Below are 24,235 nucleotides of genomic sequence, written 5' to 3' on the forward strand. Positions count from 1 at the left end.
GTGTGTTCAAAATACTGAGTTATTTCCAAATACACCTGCCATGCCCCATATGGTCTAAAACCTGACAGGTGGACAAATCTAAGCTTGTTTTTAATAAAAAAAATATAAACATGGATATAATAAATAATACTGCTAATAATAATAACATTATACAAAAGCAAATTGAATGAACTGAAAAAGCCTCCCGAGATGAAGAAAGGCAGTGGTTTTTAAATTAATGTAGGCTAGAAATTAATATGTTTTGTAATATTTTAATCATTTATATTTATATCCTATATATATACTTATTATATATATCCTTAATATATTATATCTTTTTCATATGTAAAGATATTTGCGTATTGCTCTGCATTCTGTTTTGTAGTGTGTAAGCCAGGCACACTTTGTGCCAGACAAATAGACCGACTTTGTTCTGGTCTAAAGATCAGACTATTTACAGTTTCTCAAAATAGCAACGCGCCAAAACACGCCTGCTTTTTTAGACCAGAACGCCTATAGGCGCACATACGAGCGCAAATGCATTTGCTATTTAAACAGTGTGGCGCAACACTTCAAAATGACCCTTGCGCCGAGGTGAAAGTAGCAAATAGCAATTGCGTTGCGTCTTGCGCCACATTGCGCCGGGTGTATGATAGAGCCCAAAAATTTACATTTAAATTGATTATTTTAATATTGAAATTAAAATTAAATAAATGTCAAATTTAATTATTTTAAAACTAAATTAATAAAAAAATCATAAAAAATTTAATTAAATTAAAAATTAAATAAATACATAAATAAATTAATTAATAAAATTAAATAAATAAATAAAATAAAAAGTAAAAAAAAACATGATTAAATAAAATTAATAAAAAAATAAAAATAAATGAATAAAAAAATTAACGTTGCGTCTGTGTGGCTAAATTTATTCACTTACCCATGAAGCTTTGCGCACCCAGGCGAGTGAGCTCACTGTCTGAGAAAAGGATCAGTGATTCCTGAATGGGATTCTAATAACACAAAACACAAAGCAAACCAAAACAATTAAACAGACTCATTAAATCCCCACATACACAGAGAATAAGATAAGCATACTTACAGGAGTGTATTCCACCATTTCATTAAGACTTCTCATGTTACCTCTAAGCAAGCAGAGCAACAAAAATCAATGCTCAGAGGAGTTTTTGAAGTACAATGCAAGGTTATTTTATATATTTCCAGAGGTCTTTACCTGTTGATAGCTTCTGTGAAGAACTTGCTGGCGAACTCCGTCATGATGAACTGCTCACGTTCTGGTTCAGATCTCTGGATTGAGGCCACTTCTACACTGTATTCACTGCCGCCCGCCACTGAGCGGGCAACAGACATGTTGTAGATGGAGCCATTTGTTGATGTGTTGATTTCAGCAACATTGGCCGGCATATTATTAATGGAGCCATTGGATGGTACGATGCGGGAAGAGCTGGTGACTCTCATACTCTTTTTCCGTTCCAGCTGTCGGTCCATGTTGCTGCTGTGGTAATCTGGTGGAGCACAAGGCTGAGTGACATCAACTGGGAAGAGTCCTGAACGGCCTCCACTCGAACCAAACATCCATCCTGAAAAGGCATAAGTAAACCCATATCAGGTCTTGTACTGTACTTTACACAGGTTTGAGCCCCCCTAATTAATGCTTGATACCCCTGAAGGACGTCAAAACAAGATGTGTAGGGGTCAGCCCTTAAAATTGTGCAAAATAGTTTGCTCTGTAAAAATAATAGTAATAATACCAACAATAAGTTAATACAAATATAAATACATTGATCAGGGAGACTGGATGATGGATAGTATTGTTGGGTCTTTGTTGGGTTTAAGGAAGAGTGAAATTGTGGCTGTAAACATGGTTTCTGTGAGTTGTGATTTTTTAGTTTTGATTCATTTAACTTTTGGGTGAAAAGTGGTGATAAAATTTATCAAAAGTGTTTGTAGAACTCAGTAGGGAAACCACCAGGACATGGTGCTTTACTGTTTGGAATTAGTTAAGGAGCTACAAAAATGTCTTGTTCTGTTAGAGGGATTCTAGAGTCGTTAATTTTCTCTAAGATAAAGTTAAATGTGAATTTTCTCATTATATAGATTTTTTTAACCTGCAGATTCCAGATTTTTTAAATAGTGGTATCTACCAACTCTACCCAAATTTTCTCTATTCTACCCTCTCCTATCTTACCCTATCTCACCCTACCCTATCCAATCCGACCCTATCTTACCCTACTCTATGTCCTACCTTATCCTACTCTACCCTGTCCTACCCTACCCTACCCTACCCTATCCTTTCCTTTCCTTTTCTTTTCTTTCCTATCCTATCCTATCCTATCCTATCCTATCCTATCCTATCCTATCCTATCCTATCCTATCCTTTAATATCCTATCCTTTTCTTTCCTATAATATCCTATCCTATCCTACCCTTTCCTTTCCTACTCCACTCTACCCTATCCTATTCTACCCTATCCTATCATATCCTAACCTACTCTATCCTATGCTACCCTATCCTATTATACCCTATCCTATCCTACCCTACCCTATCTTACCCTACTCTATCCTATAATACCCTATCATACCCTAACTTATCCTATCCTACCCTATCTTACCCTACCCTATTGTACCCTTTCCTATCCTACTCTAATCTATCCTATGCTACACTATCCTATCATACCCTATCTTACCCTACCCTATCATACCCTATCTTACCCTACCCTATCTTACACTATCCGATCATACCATATCATACCCTACCCTATCCTATCTTACCCTACCCTACACTACTCTATCCTATCCTATCCTATCCTATCCTATCCTATCCTACCCTACCCTATCCTACCCTACCTTACCCTACCCTACCCTACCCTATCCTATCCTATCCTATCCTATAATATCCTATCCTACCGAGAAGGCTACAGAGAAAGGCCTTAAGCTCCAAGTGGGCTGTACAAACCATGGAGCTTTTATTTATTTAATGTCTTGTACACGACACAAAATCCAATATTGTGCTTTATGAATGTCTACACCTACTCCAACCCTAAACCAAAGCTCACAGTAACCTGTTGTGTTTTATTAACATCTACACCCTTCCCAAACCCTAAACCCAACCTCACAGTAACCTGATATGTTTTATTAATGTTTACTCCACCTACACCACCTAATCCCAACCTACTTGTGGCATAAGGCCCTCCCACTTTGAGGTCACCCAACCAACTTGCAGTGTAATCCCTCCCACTTGGAGGTCTCCGGGCTGTAGCGATAACTACTTGATCCTACCTCACCTTACCCAACCCTACCTTAACCTATCCTATCTCACCCTACCCTACCCAGCCCTACCTTACACTACCCTACCCAGCCATACCTTACCCTACCATATCCTACTCTACCTTAAATCATTGTAATTTATTCAGCTTTCAGGTGATGTATAAATCCCAATTTTAAATAAATTGCACTTATTTGTTATGTAGTCCAGAGCCACACCCTACCCTACCCTAACTATCCTATCCTACCTTACCCTACCCTTCCTCATCATGTTTTTTCATGCTTTCTTCTTACCATCCTTGAGTCCGTCCATGTTCAAGAGTTTAATGGCGTCACCTCTGTGGAAGCTCAGCAAGCTCTTGTCATCTGTTACATAGCTTTTCACTGCGATCACATACTCTGAGTTCTGCAAATGGAAATGAGAGGATAATATTCTTTATAACATCAAAGAAATAACAATTACAATACTAAACATTGATTTATGAATTTTATCAATAAATTTCCCCATACAAACTTTTGAAACATCACTACAATACTTATGACATAAAACTGTAACCCACATTAACTCTTTTAAATGAAAGGTTAAACCACTAGCTATTATTCCAACTTTGAAAGACGGTTGTGCATTTCCAAACAAGGAACAAAATATACTATAGAACTCAATGGGTGCTCCTTTCCAACAATACTTTGTTTTTGTTTTTTTACAGAATAAAGAAACTCAAACAGGTTTGGAACAAGTGGAGAGTGAATAAATGATGATGAAAGATTTTACATTTTTGGTGAATAAACTTAATAAAAGCACCTTAATCAACTCCATGAGGAAGAGGCGAATAACAGCAGCGATTTGTGGTGCCTGTTGGGAATGCAGTTCCAATTCCTCATTGCTCAGAGTGATCACGACTTTACCGGTCCCTTTCTGCTGTACTGACAACACCTGTGAATAACTGAGAAGTAAAAAATATTATCATACAAACTGCAACAGTAAAGATCGTTATTATTAAATAAATTACTGCTCTTTTCTTTTTTTAACAAATCAGCAAACATTAGTTATACTGTTCAATAATGACATCTATTTAAAAAAGAAAACAAAAGACATACAGTATATGCAAACAATCAGGTTCCAGAAGTAAAAACTCTCCATAGGGAAACATCTGGACTTTTAACAATAACTGATAAACCTCTAAAGAAAGCCTTTTATCAGCTTTGAGGTTGTTAAAGGGATAATTTACTCAAAAAGGAAAATTTACACACCATTAACTCACCTTAAAGTGTTTTTTTTTCTTTTGTTAAACACAAATTAAGAAATTTTGAAGAAAGTTGGAAGCTGGTAGCCATTGAGTAGGAAATAAAAACCCTACATAAGTAAAATACTGCCCAACATTCTTTATTTGTGTTCATAGATATTTACACTAGATGTCGCCTACGCTGTTTTTGTCTATCGGAAGGAATGCGATCAATTAAAGTTGATATAATACATGTCTTGAAACACACCCCTCTCCTGCTTTTACTTCTAATTCTAACTGAGGGAGCGATTCGTTTGTGAATGAATCCTCGTTATGAACGATTCGAGTGAACCATCGATATCCCTGTGTCTCAATGTGCACATCGACCTTTCTGATCTAAACGGTTTATAACATTTTAACATTCAATAATTTAGGGTGGAAAGTATGCACACTGAGGCGCAGGCACTGTTGTGTTATCAGGCACTTTTTAAAGTTGCTTCAAAAACTAGCCGTTACTTCATTTAGCCGACAATAATACAAGTTACTGGCACCACATCATCTTGTTGTCATGTTTCATTTACATTGTTTGCTTATTTTATTTAACACAACTAGCATAAGCTTAGTATTTAGAGCAGGTTGGTGCTACTTTGACTATTAGTCAGTGCAGTAAGTGACTGTATTATCATCAATAACGTTACTTGTTGAGCACAAAAGTTTGTAACATACAAAAATTTAAAAAACGAAATCTTACCTATGAATTGTTCTACCTTTAAGCTTTGTTTTCTTTGTCTGCTCGTTACTACACCTGTACACAGCGCTAAAGTCCAGCATCTTCACATTGGCTTTGACTGGTGCAGTTGAATGACTTTCGTCCTAGGAGCACTGTACAAATGTGGCAGCGCTATTGACGCATGCTCAGGGTCTGTATTCGATATCTAGTGTATATATATCTATGATTTGTGTTCAACAGAAGAAAGAAACTCAAAACAGTTTGGAATAAGTGAAGGGTAGGTGATTTTGTGAAAATTTGTAAGTGATTATTCATGTATAAATTATCCCTTTAAATGGTTTTGCTAAACCCATCTGTTGGCATGACATTATCGTCACCCACTTCCATGAAGCCCCACAAACTATGTAAGAAAGTAAATCTGAAATAAATATTTGCTTATTAAACTTTATCTGTTGTAATTATTGTGTCATTTGCAATGCTTTATGAGATTGCAGATGTCCTCATTTATGCATGTCACTACAAATCCTTTGTCTTTTTATCAGATCTTTATATTTCTGATTTCCCTGCTTTAAATCTTTGCTTTATCCAGCTTAGAGAAGTCCTGTGGTGAAAAATACTTCCAGAAAACAAGAGTAGCTCCTTAAAAAACATTTGCCAAGACAGAGAGCAATTGAAAATAAAAACTATTTAAATTGTAATGTCAAATTATTTAATTGTAAAAGATCCCAATATCACAGTATTTTAATCAAATGAATACAATCTTGGTGAGATTTACTGTTAAAACATCTTGCTGACTGCAAACTAGAGTAAGTGATGCAAATAAATCAACAGTGTAAAGAAGTCATTGGGAAATTGAAGACAAGATGTTCCGTACCTAAAGGTGTGGAGCACTTTGAGGTGTTTGGGGTTTATTCCTGAAGCTCTGGCAACCTTTAGCAGTCTGATTCCTCTATGAGAAACTCCCAGCATCTGAGCATCTCCTCCATTCCCAACCTGATGAAGCGTGCATGCAAAAACATTTCAGCTCACTTCAATTTCATCATGTGTGTTTATGTGCATTATATCAGGACAAGTGTTTCACCTTCACATTAAAGAGACGTGCGAAGTAGTTGGACCAGTTGTCTCTGGCTGCCATGACGATTCTTTTCTTCATAGCATCATCTAAAGACCTGATATTGGTTCCAATATGGAAGCTCGCTGATGATGCAAATAGAAATGCAAATAAACTCTACTGAAATATGGAGAATCTAGCTGAATTATGCTTAGACTGATCAGATTATGCATCTGTCCTACCCAACAGGTCTTTCATTTTACGCCGTTCTTCACGTGAAATCCTCAGACATGAATCAGAGTAAGTGTCTCGCATGATCTAAAAAACAGTGGGAGAAACTACAGTATCTTAATTTTAAACGGTAGCACTTAATAAAGATCCCAAAATAATCAGAGCAAGCAATGGCATTTGCTACTGACCTGCTCACAGAGTAAATTGAGGGTGTATGGGTGGTTGAATTTTTCCCTGGGATAAAACAGCTGGGTACAAAATAAAACAAATACAATAAGTTGACATCAATAAGCCAGAAGAAGCTGCACAAGTCACATGAAGCACATAAAGGCTTAGTTACCTCCTTGCGAAGGAACAGTTTGCCAGGCATAATGGGATATGAAAAGTAGACGCTGGCTGAGAATTTGTGCAACTGGGAACGAACGCTCTCCTCCTCTGCCATCATGTTGAGCTGATCTTTAGGAACACACACAAATGCATGGGATTGTATAAGCAACGGCATGGGTTGCTGAAAATTTGATGAACTTCCAACTAAAATTTAATATTGAGTAGGGGGCGGGGCTTTCTTTTGCACATCATTCTCTCATCGCAAATTTGCATTCAATAATAAGCAATTCCCCTTGTACTGTACCTTCTGATACACTTACGTTGAAATTTAAGTGTGCTTTATTTTCTAAAATAAAAATATTAAACTTTAAATGTAGTATTTAAAAAAATCTAATACATATTTCCACAAAAAAATCACACTAATTAATGATTAATTAATTAAAAAATAGTTAATATATTTATAGTTCCACATAATTATAAAGTATACATTATTTTCCTTTTTAAAATCATTACACAAGTTTCACTCCCTGTAATATTTTAATTATTGTAAAAATTTACACTGAAATATTTCTTAAGAGACATATGCTCAAGCAATAAAATGGGCCAATTATGCATTTTTTTATGATACATGTATATTATAAATATAATTTGAATGTCCGCAGAATAACTCTGCAAAGTCTCAGCTCAGAGTATCTTAAAGTCTTTGTGAACTGGAATTTGCTGAGACTTTTATCTCCGATGTACTTTCAACTGAAATGGAATATTGAGTAGGGGCGGAGCTTTCTTTTGTGTATCATTCTCTCATAGCAAACTAACGATAAGAAGGGGGTGGTTAAGGATATTGATGTACAGTTGCTATGGAAGCCCTCAGGAGGACGTCAACAGAATGACTGTCACTCCAAACATGGAAGCAAATGATTGAAGATTACCAAAACAAACTTTTCCTTCAGCGGACTTACTTGCACTAATTAATAATTCATTTAAAGAATAACAACGTGAGCTATCAAAATAAACATTGTAAATTTTGATTTCTGGCGGTATGGTGACTCAGTGGTTAGCACTGTCGCCTCACAGCAAGAAGACTCAAGTCCCATATAACCTAAATTTATTTGGATTAACTAAATTTGCCGTCGTGTATGAATGTGTGTGTTAATGTGAAAGTGTATGATTGTTTCCCAGTAATGGGTTGAGGCTGGAAGGGCATCGGCTGCATAAAACATATGTCGGAATAGTTGGCAGTTCATTCTGCAGTGGCGACCCCTGATAAATACGGAACTAGGAAGAAGAAAATGAATGAATGAATTCTGATTTCACTTGGACTTTAAGGTCAATTATATCATCACGTAAATCTGTTTTCGTTCAGTCCACGCCTCCTATTCAAACGAGGGCGGAACCTTTTCAATAAGCAACAGTTCACACTAAAGGACATTAAAAGTGCATAAAAGACCCCCTTTAGACATATCTGAAACACTACATACACTGCATTTACAGATGCGCCATACTGAATAATTTGCAAATGTCTTACTGAGAGCAGGTGCAGGCTGTCTCGGTGGGTCGGGGATGGGGGGCGGTGGAGAAGGTATGGATTCACGAGCACGAGGCAGAGGCTGAGAGCGCTGAGAACCGAACAGATCAGCTAGCGAAAGCTGCTTCTGTTTCATGCTATTGGAGATGGAGCGAGGCCCACGGGACTCAAGCTGCTGAGGGGGTGAAGGGGGCTTCTCTACCCACTGTTTCTGCAGCACAAACACATAGAAGAGTCACAATCAATTTCTGCATTCTCAAATTATCAATTAAAGCACTACATTATGACATCTCATTTGGTTCAATATCGTCTACCTTCTGATGACTGACAGGGCCCTGAGATTTGAGAATGGCTAGTGCCTCATCTTTGGGGTCATTTTTCTTGAGAAATTGTTTGGCCGGAACCCTGTGTAGAACAAATCCTTCAATTTTTATCTGGAAATCACTCTTAGATAAAAATGTCAAGAGACAGAACATTATGCAAACATTCAGTAACAGCAGAGGTTGTATTAAATTAATGAAACTCGCAGTGATCATTGCTATCTACATTATTTATGTATGTTTTTTCTTCTGTTGAACACAAATAGCTTTTTCTTAAATTGTTGGAAACTTTTACCCATTAACTTCCAGAGTAGGAAATTAAAACACTACGTTACTGCTATATAATATACTACTAGAATAGAAACAGTTGAAGTCATATTTATTAACCCGCCTGAATTATTAGCTCCCCTGTTTATTTTTTTCTTCAATTTCTGTTTAACAGAGAGCAGATTTTTTCAACAGATTTCTAAACATAATAGTTTTAATAACTCATTTATAATGACTGATTTATTTTATCTTTGCCATAATGACAGTATATAATATTTTTTCAGGACAATCTATACAGCTTAAAGTGACAATTAAAGGCTTAACTAGGTTAATTAGGTCAACTAGGCAGATTAGGGTAATTATGCAAGTTATTATATAATGATGGTTTGTTCTGTAGACTATCGAAAAAATATCAACTTAAAGGGGCTAATAATTTTGATCTCAAAATCGTTTAAAAAATTAAAAACTGCTTTTATTCTAGCCAAAATAAAACAAATAAGACTTTCTCCAGAGGAAAAAAATATTATCAGACATACTGTGAAAATTTCTTTCTCTGTTAAACATAATTTGGGAAATATTTAAAAAATAAACAATAAAAATGAAGGGAGGGTTGGGGAGGGGGGGGGAGCTAATAATTCTGACTTCAACTGTATGTAATGCAAAAGAACACAGCAAGAAAAACAATTATGCCAGATTTGATTTTACCTTTGGGTAACTGGAGAGCTACAGTAAGTAGAGTCGATTTGTGACCCACCTGACAGGCTCGTAGGCTTTAGGTTCTGGATTGGGACGGTTTTGGTACTGCTTGATGATTTCTCTTATGTTACTGGTTGGCTCTGGTTTAGGAGATGTGGGTTCTGGAGATTCTCGTCCAGATTTTTGGATTTGAGGAGGTTCTGGGAGAGGTTTCACTGTGTAAAGAAGAGTTTTCAGTTATAGTTTTTTTGTATGATGACTGTATAAACAGAGGAGACACCAGTTATATCTCATTTGGGAAGTTTTTTAATCCCAGAAGAGATAAACAATTAAAAAAAGTTTTTTTTTGTACCCTCAAAATACACATTGATAAAATATATTTAGCTTTTATGTCACACTTTTGGTAATTAATTTTGTTTGTAATGATGATTTAGCAGATTAAAAAAAACGTCTGACCTTGAGTCTTTACTGGAGGTGGTGATTTGGGTTGGGACACAGGTGGATTGGCATATATCAGTGGCTTCGCAACCTTTGGCGCAGGCTTTGGTCGTGTGTCTGACGTACCTGCGATGCACAAAGGTAGTGAAAATCTTTAATGCCATTTTGCCTTAATTGAGCAATTTTAAGGATTCAGATTTGCACACTCACCAATCTTTTGAAAAAAATCCCTCTTTTCTTTGAAAGACCCGTGATCTTCTGGGGCCCTAACATCCCTCTCAGTCACAGGCTGGGTATTAAAGAACACATTAAGATTTAAAGAGTTGAAACAATCAATCCCTATATTGTGCTCAGCATATACGAGTACACCCCATTTTGAAAATGAATATTTTTATGCATTTCTCAGTGAATATATGTAATATATTTTGGTGCACTTGAACAAAACTGATTTATTAAACAGATATATTTATTAAATAATATTTTAGTCACCAAACATATTTAGAAATAAAAAGATAATACATTTAAATTCATGCAAAATACTGCAAAAAATACAAACGACAACATTTCAACAAAATTGTAAATATTTTTTTGTTTCTCTTGATTTTTTCTCTTTTTAAAATTTGTTTTTAATATTTTTCTCTAACTTATAAATTTGGGCTCCTAATTTTTTAACCATTATTGTAAGTTATTTTGCTAGAATAGTTCCAGATTTGGTTTCAGTACTGACTAATCTAATGTATCTGCACAAATATAATATTGTAAAGCTTCCTATAAAAAATATTAATTTAAATGAGAGATTTGTGGGGGGTGGACTCATATATGCTGAGCACTGTATACCCACACTTTTCATGATGCATTGTGTGAATTAAAGGAGTAACTTCTGTTCATTAAAAAGGTGTCATTATTCTCCTCACCGTTCATCCATCTGATATTGAAAACAAAACTTATTAGAATTAACAAATGACTATGAATAACCCAAAAGATTCAAATCAAGTCATTCTGCAGCAATGCAGAATGCATTGAATATTACAACTGCATGCAAAAGAGTTTTAGCCACAAATATGCTTGTGCTACTTATGTCACATTAAAATACCAAAAGTAAAGATATTTTCACGACGGATAAAAACAAAGCATGAAGCCAAATGTACCTCTCAATCAGTTTTTCAAAGTGCACACAGACTATTTGTATCACAACCTTATCTTTATTTAAAGGGGTCCTATTATGCTTTTCACTTTTTGAATGTTAGCCAGTGTGCATGTTTGGACATAAAAAAAGATTCAAAGGGTTACAAATTACAGGTCCATTCCAAAGGGAGATTTAAAAAAAAAAAAAACTACAACAAGTTACTCATTTGGTCAACAATAATTACTTTCTGGTCTTAATGACAACACAGAGTGGCCCAAATCTGGCCTATAAAAATTTGAATAGTCAAAATTTGAATGTTAAACAACAACAGCATCCCATTAAACCCATGTAAAATGATTTGTTCCAGTTCTTTTCAAAGGAAGTTCCCTTCCCATAATTTTGAAATTCAGTAGTGGCATGTGGATTGAGTAAAAGGAAACAGGTGAGTTTTATTGGTGTACCTCAGGGCTGCGGGGTTTTGGAAGGGGCTCTGGGGCTTGTTTGGGGGTCTGATGATTGGTTCTTTGGCTCTGGGGGCGGCTTCGAGGTTTGGGTGAAGGTGAGCGTGACGGTGAGCGTGCGCGTGGAGGAGAGCGCCGCCGCTGGCGTGGGGACTGTCTCTGTGACTCACGCCTGCGCATCTCATCCTGCTGCTGTTTCTGAGACAGTGACATTGCCTGCATGGTCATTTGCTGAGCCTGCCAGAAAAAAAAGAGATTTCTGTGTTGAAAATTGTAACACTTTATGCGGTTCCATATATATATTTTCAAGTAAACATGGCAATATTCACACTGCAAAAATGTTTTCTTTAACTTTTTTTTGTCTTTTTTTAGTCCAAATATTTAAAGATTCTTACATGACAAAGCATTTTCTAGACAAGTCTTGTTTTCAGAAATAATATGACAAAATTAAAACAAGCTAAATAATCTGCCAATAGGATAAGCAAAATAGTCTTGTTTTTTCTTTTGACGTGAGATTACCCCATTTGTTTACCCCATTGGAAGATTATTTAGCTTGTTTTGAGAAAAAACTCACTAAATTTAAGAATATTATTTCTTAAAACCACCCAATGTGGTTTGCTTGTCAAGAAAAGGCTTCTTGATGTAAGAATGATTAGATATTTGGACTAGAAACAAGACAAAAAAATCTAAGTAAGAAAAGCTTTTTTTGCAGTGCAATCATTTAATACATCGCTTTAATGAATATGCACAATATTAATATTGTTGGACTTCAAAATAGCATGAAGTATTCAGTCTCTGATTTTGCAATTGTTTTTAGAGCATTTTTTTCTGTTTAATGGAGGAAATGTATGAGACTGAATGTAGGTGACACTGCATGCAAGAGATAAACATGTCTCAAAGTACTACTGGTCTACTGACAACACAATATCATTGTAATGTTATGTAATTAATATCAGCAGTGACGATGATGATGCAAAACAAATGTTTTTTGTGTGTGTTTTTTTTACAATATTGATGAGAATTTTCATTTAAATATATCAAGGCATGAAATGAAAAAAACATCTAATCTGAGAATTACCAGCATCAACACCCCTGACATAACTTAGATTTTATTATGTCATTCCAAATGTATAACTCATCATGACTGATCAAAAAAAAAGTTTCCAAACAAGTAAATCAGGCATACACAATCATCATAAATACACAATTATCATAAAAATTCACTCACAAAAATGTGTTCAGGGGAGAAAGGGACAAAGGCTAAATATATTTTACAAAATTCTTTTAAACATTGAGTTTAAGAAAAGAGCATCCTAAATAAAATGTACTATAATTTATTATTATTATTTTTATATAATTTCCCAGACACTTTTTTTGGATTTATAAGAAGGAATTTGTTGTTTTTAATAAATGTCATGATGACATTTTTTTAACTTAACAAAATAAGTTAATCATGTTCCAACAGTTTCAACAAGATTCAGCTTGATGTTTCAAGTCAGTTGAATTGAAGTTGAAATGACTTGTTAAGTCTAAAAGGCACTGTTAATTTTTAGTATGCTTTGTAGTTGCACGTTTGAAATGTGCTTGGCGGCATGGTGGTTCAGTGGTTAGCACTGTCGCCTCACAGCAAAATTGCTGGTTCGAGTCCCAGCTGGGCCAGTTGACATTTCTGTGTGGAGTTTGCATGTTCTTCCCATGTTCACATTGGTTTCCTCCCCCTCGCTCCAAACACATGCATTATAAGTCAATTGAATCAACTAAATTTGCCGTAGTGTATGATTGTGTGTTTGATTTAGTGTGTATGGGTGTTTTCCAGTGGGTTGCGGCTGGAAAGTCATCCGCTGGGTAAAACATGCTTAAATAGTTGGCAGTTCATTCAGCTGTCAGAACCTCTGATAAATAAGGGACTAATCAGAAGCAAAATGAATGAATGAAATGTGCTTGGACTGTTGAACTCACCAAAAGCAGGGCCTGTTGGTTGATGAATGCCTGCTGTTGATCCATTTGCTGTGGGTTGACAGCAGGCATGGCTTGAGGCATGGCAGTTGGCATCATCATAGCTGCAATCCAAAACAAGCAGTAGGAAAAGGGTGAGGACTTTACAGATCATTCTATCAGAAAAGGACTATGCGAGCATCAGGGATGGGCTTACGTGGCATGGGCTGCATCATGGGCATGGTAGCGGGCATCATGTTTGGCATCATTGGTGTGGCACCATAGCCAGCCATGGCAGGATTCATTGGCATTCCTAGATCAGTCCCAAAATAAAGCATAGTGTCAAATAGGGGAAATACTGGCTTGTGTTTTGGAACATGGATAGTGCACAAAAATGAAAATAAATAAACACTAATTAATAAAAATACAAATAAAAATGCAATAAATAATTACATAAATAACACATTTAAAACAATAAAAATATTAAATATAAATCTTGAGGAATGTAAATACCAATTAATTAAAAGCAAAAAAAAAAAAAAAGAATAAATGTGTGTAAATTAATAGTAACATATTTAACTTATAATATATAAATAAAATATCATAAATAATCTAATATTTAAAATAAAATATATAAAATAAAACATTAATAGAATATATAATTGTAAATATTATTATCATAAAATTGTATTCGCTGCCATTAAACTGTAATACATTTTCCTATCATAAACAACCCAGCTCTGATTAATGATGAGTATCTGTTGAAGACTACACGCAGATATACAACTGTACCTGCTCCGGTGTACATGCTGGGCATCATACCTCCTCCACCTCTCATTCTGCGATTTAGCATGGCCATGCGGTCAAAGTCCTGTCAATAAAAAACAAATAAAATGCAGATAAAAAGACCTCAGGCTAGAACGCCGAGATAACAGGCAATACAAGCAGATCTCAGAGTTAATAAGTGGCAAAGCTGCATAATTCCTTGCTGGCTTAATGAATGATAACAATATATGTATGTACGCAGAACATGTGCTGGTGCTCATGCAGGTGACATCAATCTACAAAAATATATATTATAACTGTATCATGCATAAATGACAGTATCTTAGGGGAAAGTCATACAAATTAATTTTACTATAATAAGTTCAATAGATTTTATGTGATAAAAAAACGCAGTTGCAATTCATTTGCTATGAGTAGTTCCACACAGAATCTGCGTGTACAGATTTTTAGCCCATCGAGTCTATTTATTTACTTGTGTAAATGTGTGTAAATTTACTTTTATTCAGTTTTTAAATTCATTTAGTAATAATATTGACTAATATGAAAATGTTCATATGATTTATTTACAATACAGTGTGTAAAGTAATAATATGTCGTTTAGTAGATATATTATATGAGAGACTTGCTTTGTTTACCAAATAAGTGGATTAAATTGGATTTGCATTGTAAAAAATTTTAAAAAGGTAAAAAGTTATTATTTTTTATTTTATAAATTAAATTTTTAGTTACGATACTCCTAAATTCTGCATAAATCTGCAGATTTTTTCAAAATTCTGTGCAGAAACAACAAAAAATGTCTGCAGATTCTGCCTGGCCCTAGTAAATTATTAAGATAATGATGTATAGAGTGTAAGTCAAGCCTTATGTGATTTAATGTTTCCTTTCTTTCACTTGACCTTATTTGAACACATAAACAAATCTCTAAACAGGGTAAAATATTGATAAAACAGATATGTAGAAAAATATATCTCCATAAATAAAGCAAAGATATTATTAAATATATCTATATAGTTATTCAACTTTTAGAATATTCATTCATTCATTTTCTTTCCGGCTTAGTCCCTTTATTAATCTGGGGTCACCACAGCGGAATGAACCGCCAACTTATCCAGCACATGTTTTACACGGTGGATGCCCTTCCAGCTGGAACCCATCTCTAGGAAACATCCATACACACTCATACACTAGGGACAATTTAGCCTACCCAATTAACCTGTACCGTATGCGTTTGGTCTGTGGGGGAAACCGGAGCACCCGGAGGAAACCCACGAGAACGCAGTGAGAACATGCAAACTCCACACAGAAATGCCAACTGACCTAACCGAGGCTCGAACCAGCAACCTTCTTGCTGTGAGGTGAAAGCACTACCTACTGCGCCACTGCACCGCCCACTTTTTAGAATATGTTTATATAATTTTTTTATTTGTATTTGAATTTAGTTTTTGGTTATAGTAATTTTTCACAAATTTAGTGAGAAAAAGTATAAAAATGAAAAACAATTATAGGATTTAGAGGAAATATGTATACACTGTAAAACTCAACAGTCCACTTTATCAAATGAAATGAGTCTAGTTAACTCAAAATTGACTGAAAGTTAATTCTACTCATTTGAAAAGACTTTTGAACTCAGTGTTGAAGGTAATGAGCTACTTAAATACTCATTACCACAACTTAAATGGATTATACATTACAGGTTTTTCAGAAAACTTTTGTTTTATTTAATTCAACAACAAATATTTTAGTTTTATGGTTTTAAGTCCCTATTTTGGTCACATTTATGGTCAAATTTATATAATATGATAATAAGTCTTTATTAGTTAATGTCTTTACTAACATTAAATATTAATATAACAATACGGTAACACTTTATTTTAGGTCACAGTATTAACAAACCATTAACTAACACTAGTAGATTAATAAACTGTTCATTAGCTGTTAATTAAGAGTTAGTAAGGTAGAAGCTGGGTGTTTTTGGTAGGTTTTAGGTAGCATTTGGTATGCAGGATAAGCTCATACTTTATAACTACTAATAAACAGTTAATATCCTAATAATAGGCAGGTAATAAGCCAGTAGTTAATACCATGTATTGTGACCTAAACTAAAGTTTTACCAACAATACTTATTTAAAATCTAGTAATGCAATATTAAAATCCAAATTTATTCTTGTTAAGATTAGTTAATGTACTGTGAGTTAACATGAATAAACAGTGAACTACTTTGTTTCCAATAACTAATGTTAACTAGGATGAATAAATACTGTAATAAATGTATAATTTATTGTTTGATTATGTTAGTAAATACATTCATTAACCATAATACAACCTTATTTTAGGGTGACACTGTGGCTCAGTGGATAGCATGAAGGTTGCTGGTTCGAGTCCTGGCTGGGTCAGTTGGCATTTCTGTGTGGAGTTTTCATGTTCTCCCCATGTTGGCGTGGGTTTCCTCAGGGTGCTCCGGTTTCCCCCACAAGTCCAAAGACATGCGCTATAGGTGAATTTAATAAACTCAATAGGCTGTAGTGTATGTGAGTGAATGAGTGTGTATGGGTGTTTCCCAGTACAGGGTTGCAGCTGGAAGGGTATCCACTGTGTAAAACATATGCTAGAAAAGTTGGCGATTCATTCTGCTGTGGCGACCCCTAATGAACAAAGGCACTAAGCCGAAGGAAAACTAACAACCTTATTTTAAAGTGTTACCGTTATGTACAATAACCCAGACTCAAATCAGCTGTATTAGAACCTTAAAGTAACACTACAGATTTAAACAGGGCCATACTGACCGGAGGACCGTGATCAAACACAGGATCAAAGATGTCATCAACGTACGAATCCATCTGCCGACCCTGAGATCCTACAAGAAACAATATCTCAGGAGCGTCCTATATAAAATCGTTTTATTTGCTCTGCAGGGCGAGACACGTCCCAACCCTTGTACTGTACATTTCATTCACTCTCATTTCTTTGATCATCCCTGTGCAAAGCTATGAGAGAACAATAACTCAGAATTTACTGTCTGCTAGTAATGGTTGGTTGCTCACCCTGGTAAGTGGACAAGGGTTCATACGTGTTCCAATGAGATGCTTCAAATGAGGGCAGACCAGGGGCTTGCATCGAGGGAGCAGGAGGAATAAACGCATCAATGTCTGTGGTTTCCATCCTGACAATAAGAAATAAAAGGATTTGTTAACGTACTTGTTAAAGGAATATTAATTTTACAACTTGCCTAGAGTTAAAAAGTTGAGTTATACCATATTTGAATCCATCCAGCTGATCTCTGGGTCTGATGGAAGCACTTTTAGCTTAGCTTAGCATAGATCATTGAATCAGATTAGACCATTAGCATCTCACTCTCTTCTGTAGTGACATTGTGTACTAAGATCGATGGAAAAGTCAAAGGTTTCTAGATTGCTATGGCTAGGAACTATACTTTCATTCTGATGTAATAATCAAGTTGGCGCAGTGATATTGCACGGCGCTTGAAAATAGTCCACAGCTGGCTAACTAGGTAACAGTGATGAGTAATAACACCTGCTGAAGCCATATGGCAGCAAAGCTCCTTGATTATTATGTGAGAATGGGAGTAAAGTTCCTAGCCATATCAGCCTTAAAAATAGCAACTTTCATTTTCTGTCTGTCTTAGTACACAATATAACTACAAAAGAGTCAGGCTTTAAAAATGTACATTACTCAAACTCTTTTACTTTTTTAAATGAGATGCTAATGGTCTAATACAGTGGTTCTCAATTTTTTTTCATCAAGTACCACCTCAGAAAAAAATAGTCTCTCCAAGTACCACCAAAATGAGCAGTATTGAAATACAGTAGCGTAGTAGGCCCAGTAAAGGAGCTACAACTCTGCAAAGTAAAAAAAAAAAACGTGGCAAATAACCTCAGAAACATAGGCTATATGTCATATATGGCATACAACATACATCATTTTTGATAAATTTTGAAATATATGTAGCATGTATATGACATATTTCATTCCTCCGCGTACCACTAGAAGGAAGCCTGCGTACCACTAGTGGTACACGTACCACAGTTTGAGAACCACTGGTCTAATAAGATTCAATAATTCATGCTAAAAGCTAAGCTAAAAGTGCTAACACCAGACCTGGAGATCGGCTGAATGGATTGAAAAATGGTAAAAAAATCGAGGAAACTCCAGGGGAGCTGTAAAATGAGCCTATTTCCAAAAAAATGTGTTGATTTAGGTCTGATATGATGTGCCACAGTTTATCAGATGTCAAAAGAGAACAAATGATACTAATATACACTCGCAATGTGCTGTAATACAAACAGAAATCCTGATTGTGGTGATCTTAGACTTTATAAATAACTAATATATCGGTGTCTAGGCTGCAGCAGGTCCAGAATGAACACCATGATCTTGTAAAATATTTACTTTAATGTGTGTTTATGACCCCTGGTCAAATCACACATTAAAGCAATAAACCCCAAGAAGCCATGGTTTGCAGTGCATTTATAACAGTGGTGATCAATTCACTGTAAACCACAGCTTCATGGGGTTTATTTCTTTTTATAAAATGGTTAATCCATATACATAACAAGGCTTCACAAAATAAAACAAATGCAACAGTTTCTTTGGCTTATAGCACTGAATCAGAGCCACAGAGAGAGTTTCAACAACGGAAGTCCAAAATGTTTGATCGTCAAGTGGTATCATCTCAAAAACGTTGCAAGAATTAGATGCTTTGTTTACTAGTGAGGACTTAGAGAAACTGCTTTTATCAGCAGTAGGGTGGATTACTGTAACAGCCTCCTCAATAGCCTTCCCAAAAAGACAATCAGGCAGTTGCAGCTCATCTAGAACACAGCTGCCAGGATTCTGACCAGAACCAGGAAATCAGAGCAATTTACACCTGTCCTCAGGTCTTTACACTGGCTCCCAGTTACATTCAGAATACATTTTAAAGTATTACTACTTGTATATAAATCAATAAATGCCCTAGGACCTCAATACTTTACAGATATGCTCACTGAATACAAACACAACAGATCACTCAGGTCATTAGGGTCATATAACAGCTTAAAACATGGCTCAACCAATCAGAATCAAGGACAGGCAGTATCAGTTTCGTAATGAGAGATTTTTCTTCCCATTTAAAAGAGTATAAGCTTGGACCCGGAAACAGCATTATATTGTTATGATACTTCTAGTGAACTGGGAGCATTGAGCTCTACAAGCCGCACCTGTCACTGGTGTCACTGAATAGGTAATCATTCTCCGTAGGCGGGTGACCCATGGGCACATCAGACTCCACTCCAGCCAACAGATCCATCACAAAATCACAGCCTGTCAGGTCCGTCCACCCCTCGTCGGCCAGGAGAGACACGGACCAGCCCTGTGTAGCATTAGTCAGACCTCTGAGGGAAAGAAAATGGGATATTAAAAATTGAATAAAGAGTGATGGACTATAACTGTAATGTGTAAAGTACACTAATGAACTAACTTGTGAAAAAATTATTTAATTATATATCTTATATGGATTTTACAAAGTCAATTAGGACCTTTCATGGTCTTGAATTTAGCTCTGCATAGTCAAATATAATATCATTATCACATTTTTAATACATCATATTTAAGTGAAGTTTATTTATAAACTAATTTCAAGAGGAGAAAGTGCTTATGATTGATCACAGCTGGTCCCGCATTAACTAATGCATGATTCACCAATCAGATGATCCCTAGCTCACTATAAATAACCATTTTCTTACTTTAGTTATCTTCGCCTTATAGAATCCCCCGTTTCACCCCTACTCCTCCACCTTTCCTTTTATAGGGCACTGGTGCAAGAACGTCACTGGTTCAAACCCTAAACAGGCCAGTTCGTCACCTTAGAATTATAAGGTTCTATCTGGCATTATTGTCAAAATTGTGTTATTGACATATTCTTATTAAATGACAACTTATTTCCATTATGGAATGTTTTTTTATAAGTTGTTTACATTTTAAGTATTTTTATTTAAAAAAAACAAATGTTACACACATACTGTTTGCTATGGAATGCAAAAACTTTGCTCAATATCTCAAAATCATTCAGAACTTTGATAGAACTTATAATTCCAAGGTGACGATTTGTCATTTCTGTGCGGAGTTTACATGTTCTCTCTGTGTTCGTGTGGGTTTCCCCCGGGTTCTCAGGTTTCCTCCCACAGTCCAAAAACATGTGTAATAAGTGAATTGATCAATATAAATTAGCAATATAGTCGAGCTCTTACCCAGCAGTATATCTCTATATAGCAATTTATAATCTGTCATCAGCTATAAACAAAAAAAAAAAAGAGGGGGGAGGTTATTGAGACCTACCTAAGCTCAAACTCCCCTCTCACAATGCAAACGTGAGGGAGCTCCAGGCTCAAGGATCTTATGAGCCCCGGGCTCGAGGATGAAACTAGCTTTATAATCAATAATCATATAAGTGTGAACTCTTGAATTAATTTAATCATATAATATTTTGTTTACTACACTTTGCTTATCTTTGGATTTTGGTGACAAATATATTGCAAAGCTGAAACGTAGCAAAATAATAACGCTATTTGAAAACATAATTCTATAAATAAACAAATAAATAAATTAAAAAAACACATACAGTACAATAAATGACATATAAATTATAAAAAATATTTATTTTTAAAATGAATTAATTAATAAATGTGTATGCATACATTTAATTACAACAATGAGGTTTACAATTAGGTGCATAGTATGCCCAATTTTCATTATGGGATCATTTTCATGATCCCAATCATGCACGATAATGAAATATTGACACAAGTGAGTGGGGTTTAAAAACCACCTGTAGGAAAAATATTTTAAAGGTCTTACAAAATATGCCTCTTTTAATGATGAGAATTACAGTATGTGGGAGAATGTACGACCTACAGTAAATGTTTTGTGTTTCTCAGACAAAATATATTCATCAATTGTCTTACCTGTAGCTAAGAATCCAAGAGGCCAGCTCTTCTCCTGTTGTCCAAGACTCCACCTCCACTGCTAACTTTTCCTCTGAAAAACAAAAAGAGTCAACAAAAAAAAAAACTCAATTAAAAGAATGTTAGAAACGTGAAGCCACTGATATACACAGTAGGAAAAAATACTATGAAAGTCAAGGGCTAACAGTTCCTAACTTTCTTTAAAACATATATTTTTGGGCATTCACCAGTAGAAGAAAACTCAAACTGGTTTGGATCAAGATGATGGTAAAGAAATGATGACAGAGGTTTCATTTTCTGGGTAAAGTATCAAGTTAATACTTTTATCGTTTAGTTATACTTGAACGGTTTTAATATCATTTAGTCCTCTGAATTTAACAGTGCAAAAGTCCTGTTCACACTGGGATAAATAATTTTGAAGATATAATTGAAAAGAAAAGTGAAATCCAAATAACTATAATAAAAAAAAAACACAGAAAAAACAACACAGGTATCACTTTGAAATAGTTTTTCCAGCTGGTTAACAATTAAAGCACTGCCAGCCAATCAAAGTCCATCCTGAGTTTAAAGGGACAGTTCACCCAGAAATTAAAATATATTCACCATTTATTTCACCTCGAGTATTTCTAAACCTTTACAAGTTTCTTTCATTGGTTAACCTCAAACCAAGTTATTCTAAAGAATGTTGGAAACAGGTAGCCACTGACATCCATAGTAGGAAATAAATGGAAGTCAATGGCTGCTGATTTCAAACATTTTTAAAAATATCCTTTTTCGGTGATCGACATAAAAACATATTACAAGTTCTCTAACAAGTTCAGAACAAATGGAGATTGAGTAAATAATAGATAGTATAGTAAACTATCCCTTTAAGCGGATGATTAGCTCACTGCTGCGCCCACATTATCATTACAGTTTACAGGTCTTGGTGTAAGAAGATCTTAACTCCAGTTATCAGATAAGAGCTCATGTGTTCAGCTTTCTTCACCATTGAAAGTGTTGACCTCAAGCACCATCTTTCCTTTCCTCTGATTGGCTGTCCACTCCAGTTGAGTTGGCGGGTGGCGTCTGCAGGCTGGTGAGGGCAACGGGAGGGACGTGAGAAGCTTGTGTTGACATAGAGAGCGGTATTCACCGGGACCCCGATCTGACACATACCTGATGACCAAAAAAAAACAAAAAAACTCTGGTTTTAATTTTATTTATACTCCTGCATTGGGCTCACACATACACTCTGCACTCTGACTACTTCAACAATGTTGATAAGCCGTGCTGGGCATTTCTCTCTGTCTCACACTGAACGCAGTCGATCAATCACAACAGACTGGGTCATCGAACAGTCAGCGCAGATTAGCATCGCGCTATTTTAAGAAGGCGTTTGGGAACAAATTAATCGCTGAATGAATCATATGGAAGTCGTTGGGATAATTAGGTAAAAATAAATACATATTAAAAGACAATGAAAGTGTTTTTTGACCTCGCATGCATATGAAAATGTTGCTGGAGACCTCAAAACTAAAATATTTTAAATGCATTATATGGGCTCTTTAATTGTATTTCTAAAGTTTACACTTAGATATTTCTTCACACTTTTAGCAGGTTTGGCATGCTGTCCCGGGAGAGAACCCTAAGCTCGGAGATAATTGAGCTTAGGGCTCCTGCCTAGTCAATTAGCATGTAATAGGGTCCAAGACCAGATAGGTCTCGAGAGCTCCCTCTCGAAAAGGAGATGAAACAGGAAAAGGAGGAGATGGAGTGGATGTTCAGTTCTCCCAAACTGAAAATAAGGCAGAAAGGTGATTTATTGTAGGATTGGATTGATCTGATTGGAATATTGCTGATGAGAGACCCGCCGCGAGCAATCATATCACATGCTCCTTTGGAAATTAGTTTGTAAAACTTCACTTAAGTAATCATAATTAATTATTACTATTATTACATTATTTAATTCATATTTGATCAATTTAATCCTTACATCTGCATTTTCATTATCATTTTTTGTATTATTTTCAAGGCTTGACATTAACACCCACCAACTCGCTATATGCGGGTAGATTTCAGCTATGGGGGGTTAGACAACCACACCCACTTGCCACTTTGTCTGGTTGAAAATAACTTTTAATTGTAGTTTTCTTAAAAGCAAAGTATGGCAATAAGTAGGCCCATCAAGAAGCAGCACGACTGACCAAATCAACTGTGGTCACACAAAGAAAAGAAAGCAGGTGAATAGCGGATAATTTTGTGCATGGAGAGACTCTCACTCACTGACGAGGGCTGCAATGACGTGCGCATCACATTAGTTGTGTGCGCGACACCGAAGCCCTTGTGTTTAAATGCTTGCACGCTCACTTTTCCTGGAGCAAAGCATCCGTGCCTGGAAACTGAACTGATGCGATCGGTTCCCTTTTCAAATAGACTGGACAAAAAGCAATGCTTGTTTTCAAGAGTTTTTCACTCCACTTTCACTTTAACCATTCTTTGAAAAAACTATTAAAGAGCCTAACGTTAACCGTGTGCAGGTAATCATCCTTTCATTATCGTACACAGTTTGCTTTTCAGCTGCTTTCTTTTACAGTTATTTTTTTATTTATGATTTAATTATCATCCTTTACAATAACATTGATTTAGGAGATTAACTTCCCTTTTTTTCTGGAACCTTTAGCCAGGACAGATCACTGTGCATAGTTATAGACACATGACAATAATTCTTTTCTAAATGTCAAATGTTAATTTTTTTTTTTAAGAAAAGCTTTGTTGAATAAAAAGTGTATGTATAGTCAAATGTATTAATGAAAATGATATATTTTCCTAACAATAAAATTGTGGCTAGTGAAAATGGCTAGTGGCTAGTAATGTTGAAAAACTACTAGCCACAGTGGCTTGTAATCAAAAAAATTTAAT

At 35.5% G+C, this 24,235-nt stretch overlaps 1 protein-coding gene across 4 annotated transcripts in view; it reads right to left on the reverse strand.

Annotated features, from left to right (window-relative positions):
• myo15b (myosin XVB) overlaps positions 1-24,235 on the reverse strand; it is a 77,295-nt gene that overhangs the window by 13,944 nt on the left and 39,116 nt on the right. For all 4 annotated transcript variants that reach the window (XM_073918663.1, XM_068218688.2, XM_073918665.1 and 1 more), the window contains 24 exons: positions 22,323-22,492; positions 21,335-21,407; positions 19,592-19,765; positions 17,417-17,535; positions 17,159-17,229; positions 14,382-14,460; positions 13,807-13,902; positions 13,614-13,714; positions 11,655-11,891; positions 10,278-10,356; positions 10,086-10,193; positions 9,688-9,844; positions 8,661-8,751; positions 8,347-8,557; positions 6,835-6,950; positions 6,683-6,742; positions 6,506-6,581; positions 6,294-6,409; positions 6,087-6,205; positions 4,062-4,203; positions 3,554-3,665; positions 1,211-1,577; positions 1,079-1,121; positions 917-989 (listed from right to left, as the gene is read on the reverse strand). In XM_073918663.1, the coding sequence (XP_073774764.1) occupies positions 917-989; positions 1,079-1,121; positions 1,211-1,577; positions 3,554-3,665; positions 4,062-4,203; positions 6,087-6,205; positions 6,294-6,409; positions 6,506-6,581; positions 6,683-6,742; positions 6,835-6,950; positions 8,347-8,557; positions 8,661-8,751; positions 9,688-9,844; positions 10,086-10,193; positions 10,278-10,356; positions 11,655-11,891; positions 13,614-13,714; positions 13,807-13,902; positions 14,382-14,460; positions 17,159-17,229; positions 17,417-17,535; positions 19,592-19,765; positions 21,335-21,407; positions 22,323-22,492 (2,990 nt within the window). The remainder of the gene's footprint in view (positions 1-916; positions 990-1,078; positions 1,122-1,210; positions 1,578-3,553; positions 3,666-4,061; positions 4,204-6,086; positions 6,206-6,293; positions 6,410-6,505; positions 6,582-6,682; positions 6,743-6,834; positions 6,951-8,346; positions 8,558-8,660; positions 8,752-9,687; positions 9,845-10,085; positions 10,194-10,277; positions 10,357-11,654; positions 11,892-13,613; positions 13,715-13,806; positions 13,903-14,381; positions 14,461-17,158; positions 17,230-17,416; positions 17,536-19,591; positions 19,766-21,334; positions 21,408-22,322; positions 22,493-24,235) is intronic.

The sequence above is a fragment of the Danio rerio genome, chromosome 12 (assembly GCF_049306965.1).
Source record: "Danio rerio strain Tuebingen ecotype United States chromosome 12, GRCz12tu, whole genome shotgun sequence".
Lineage (NCBI taxonomy): Eukaryota > Metazoa > Chordata > Actinopteri > Cypriniformes > Danionidae > Danio > Danio rerio.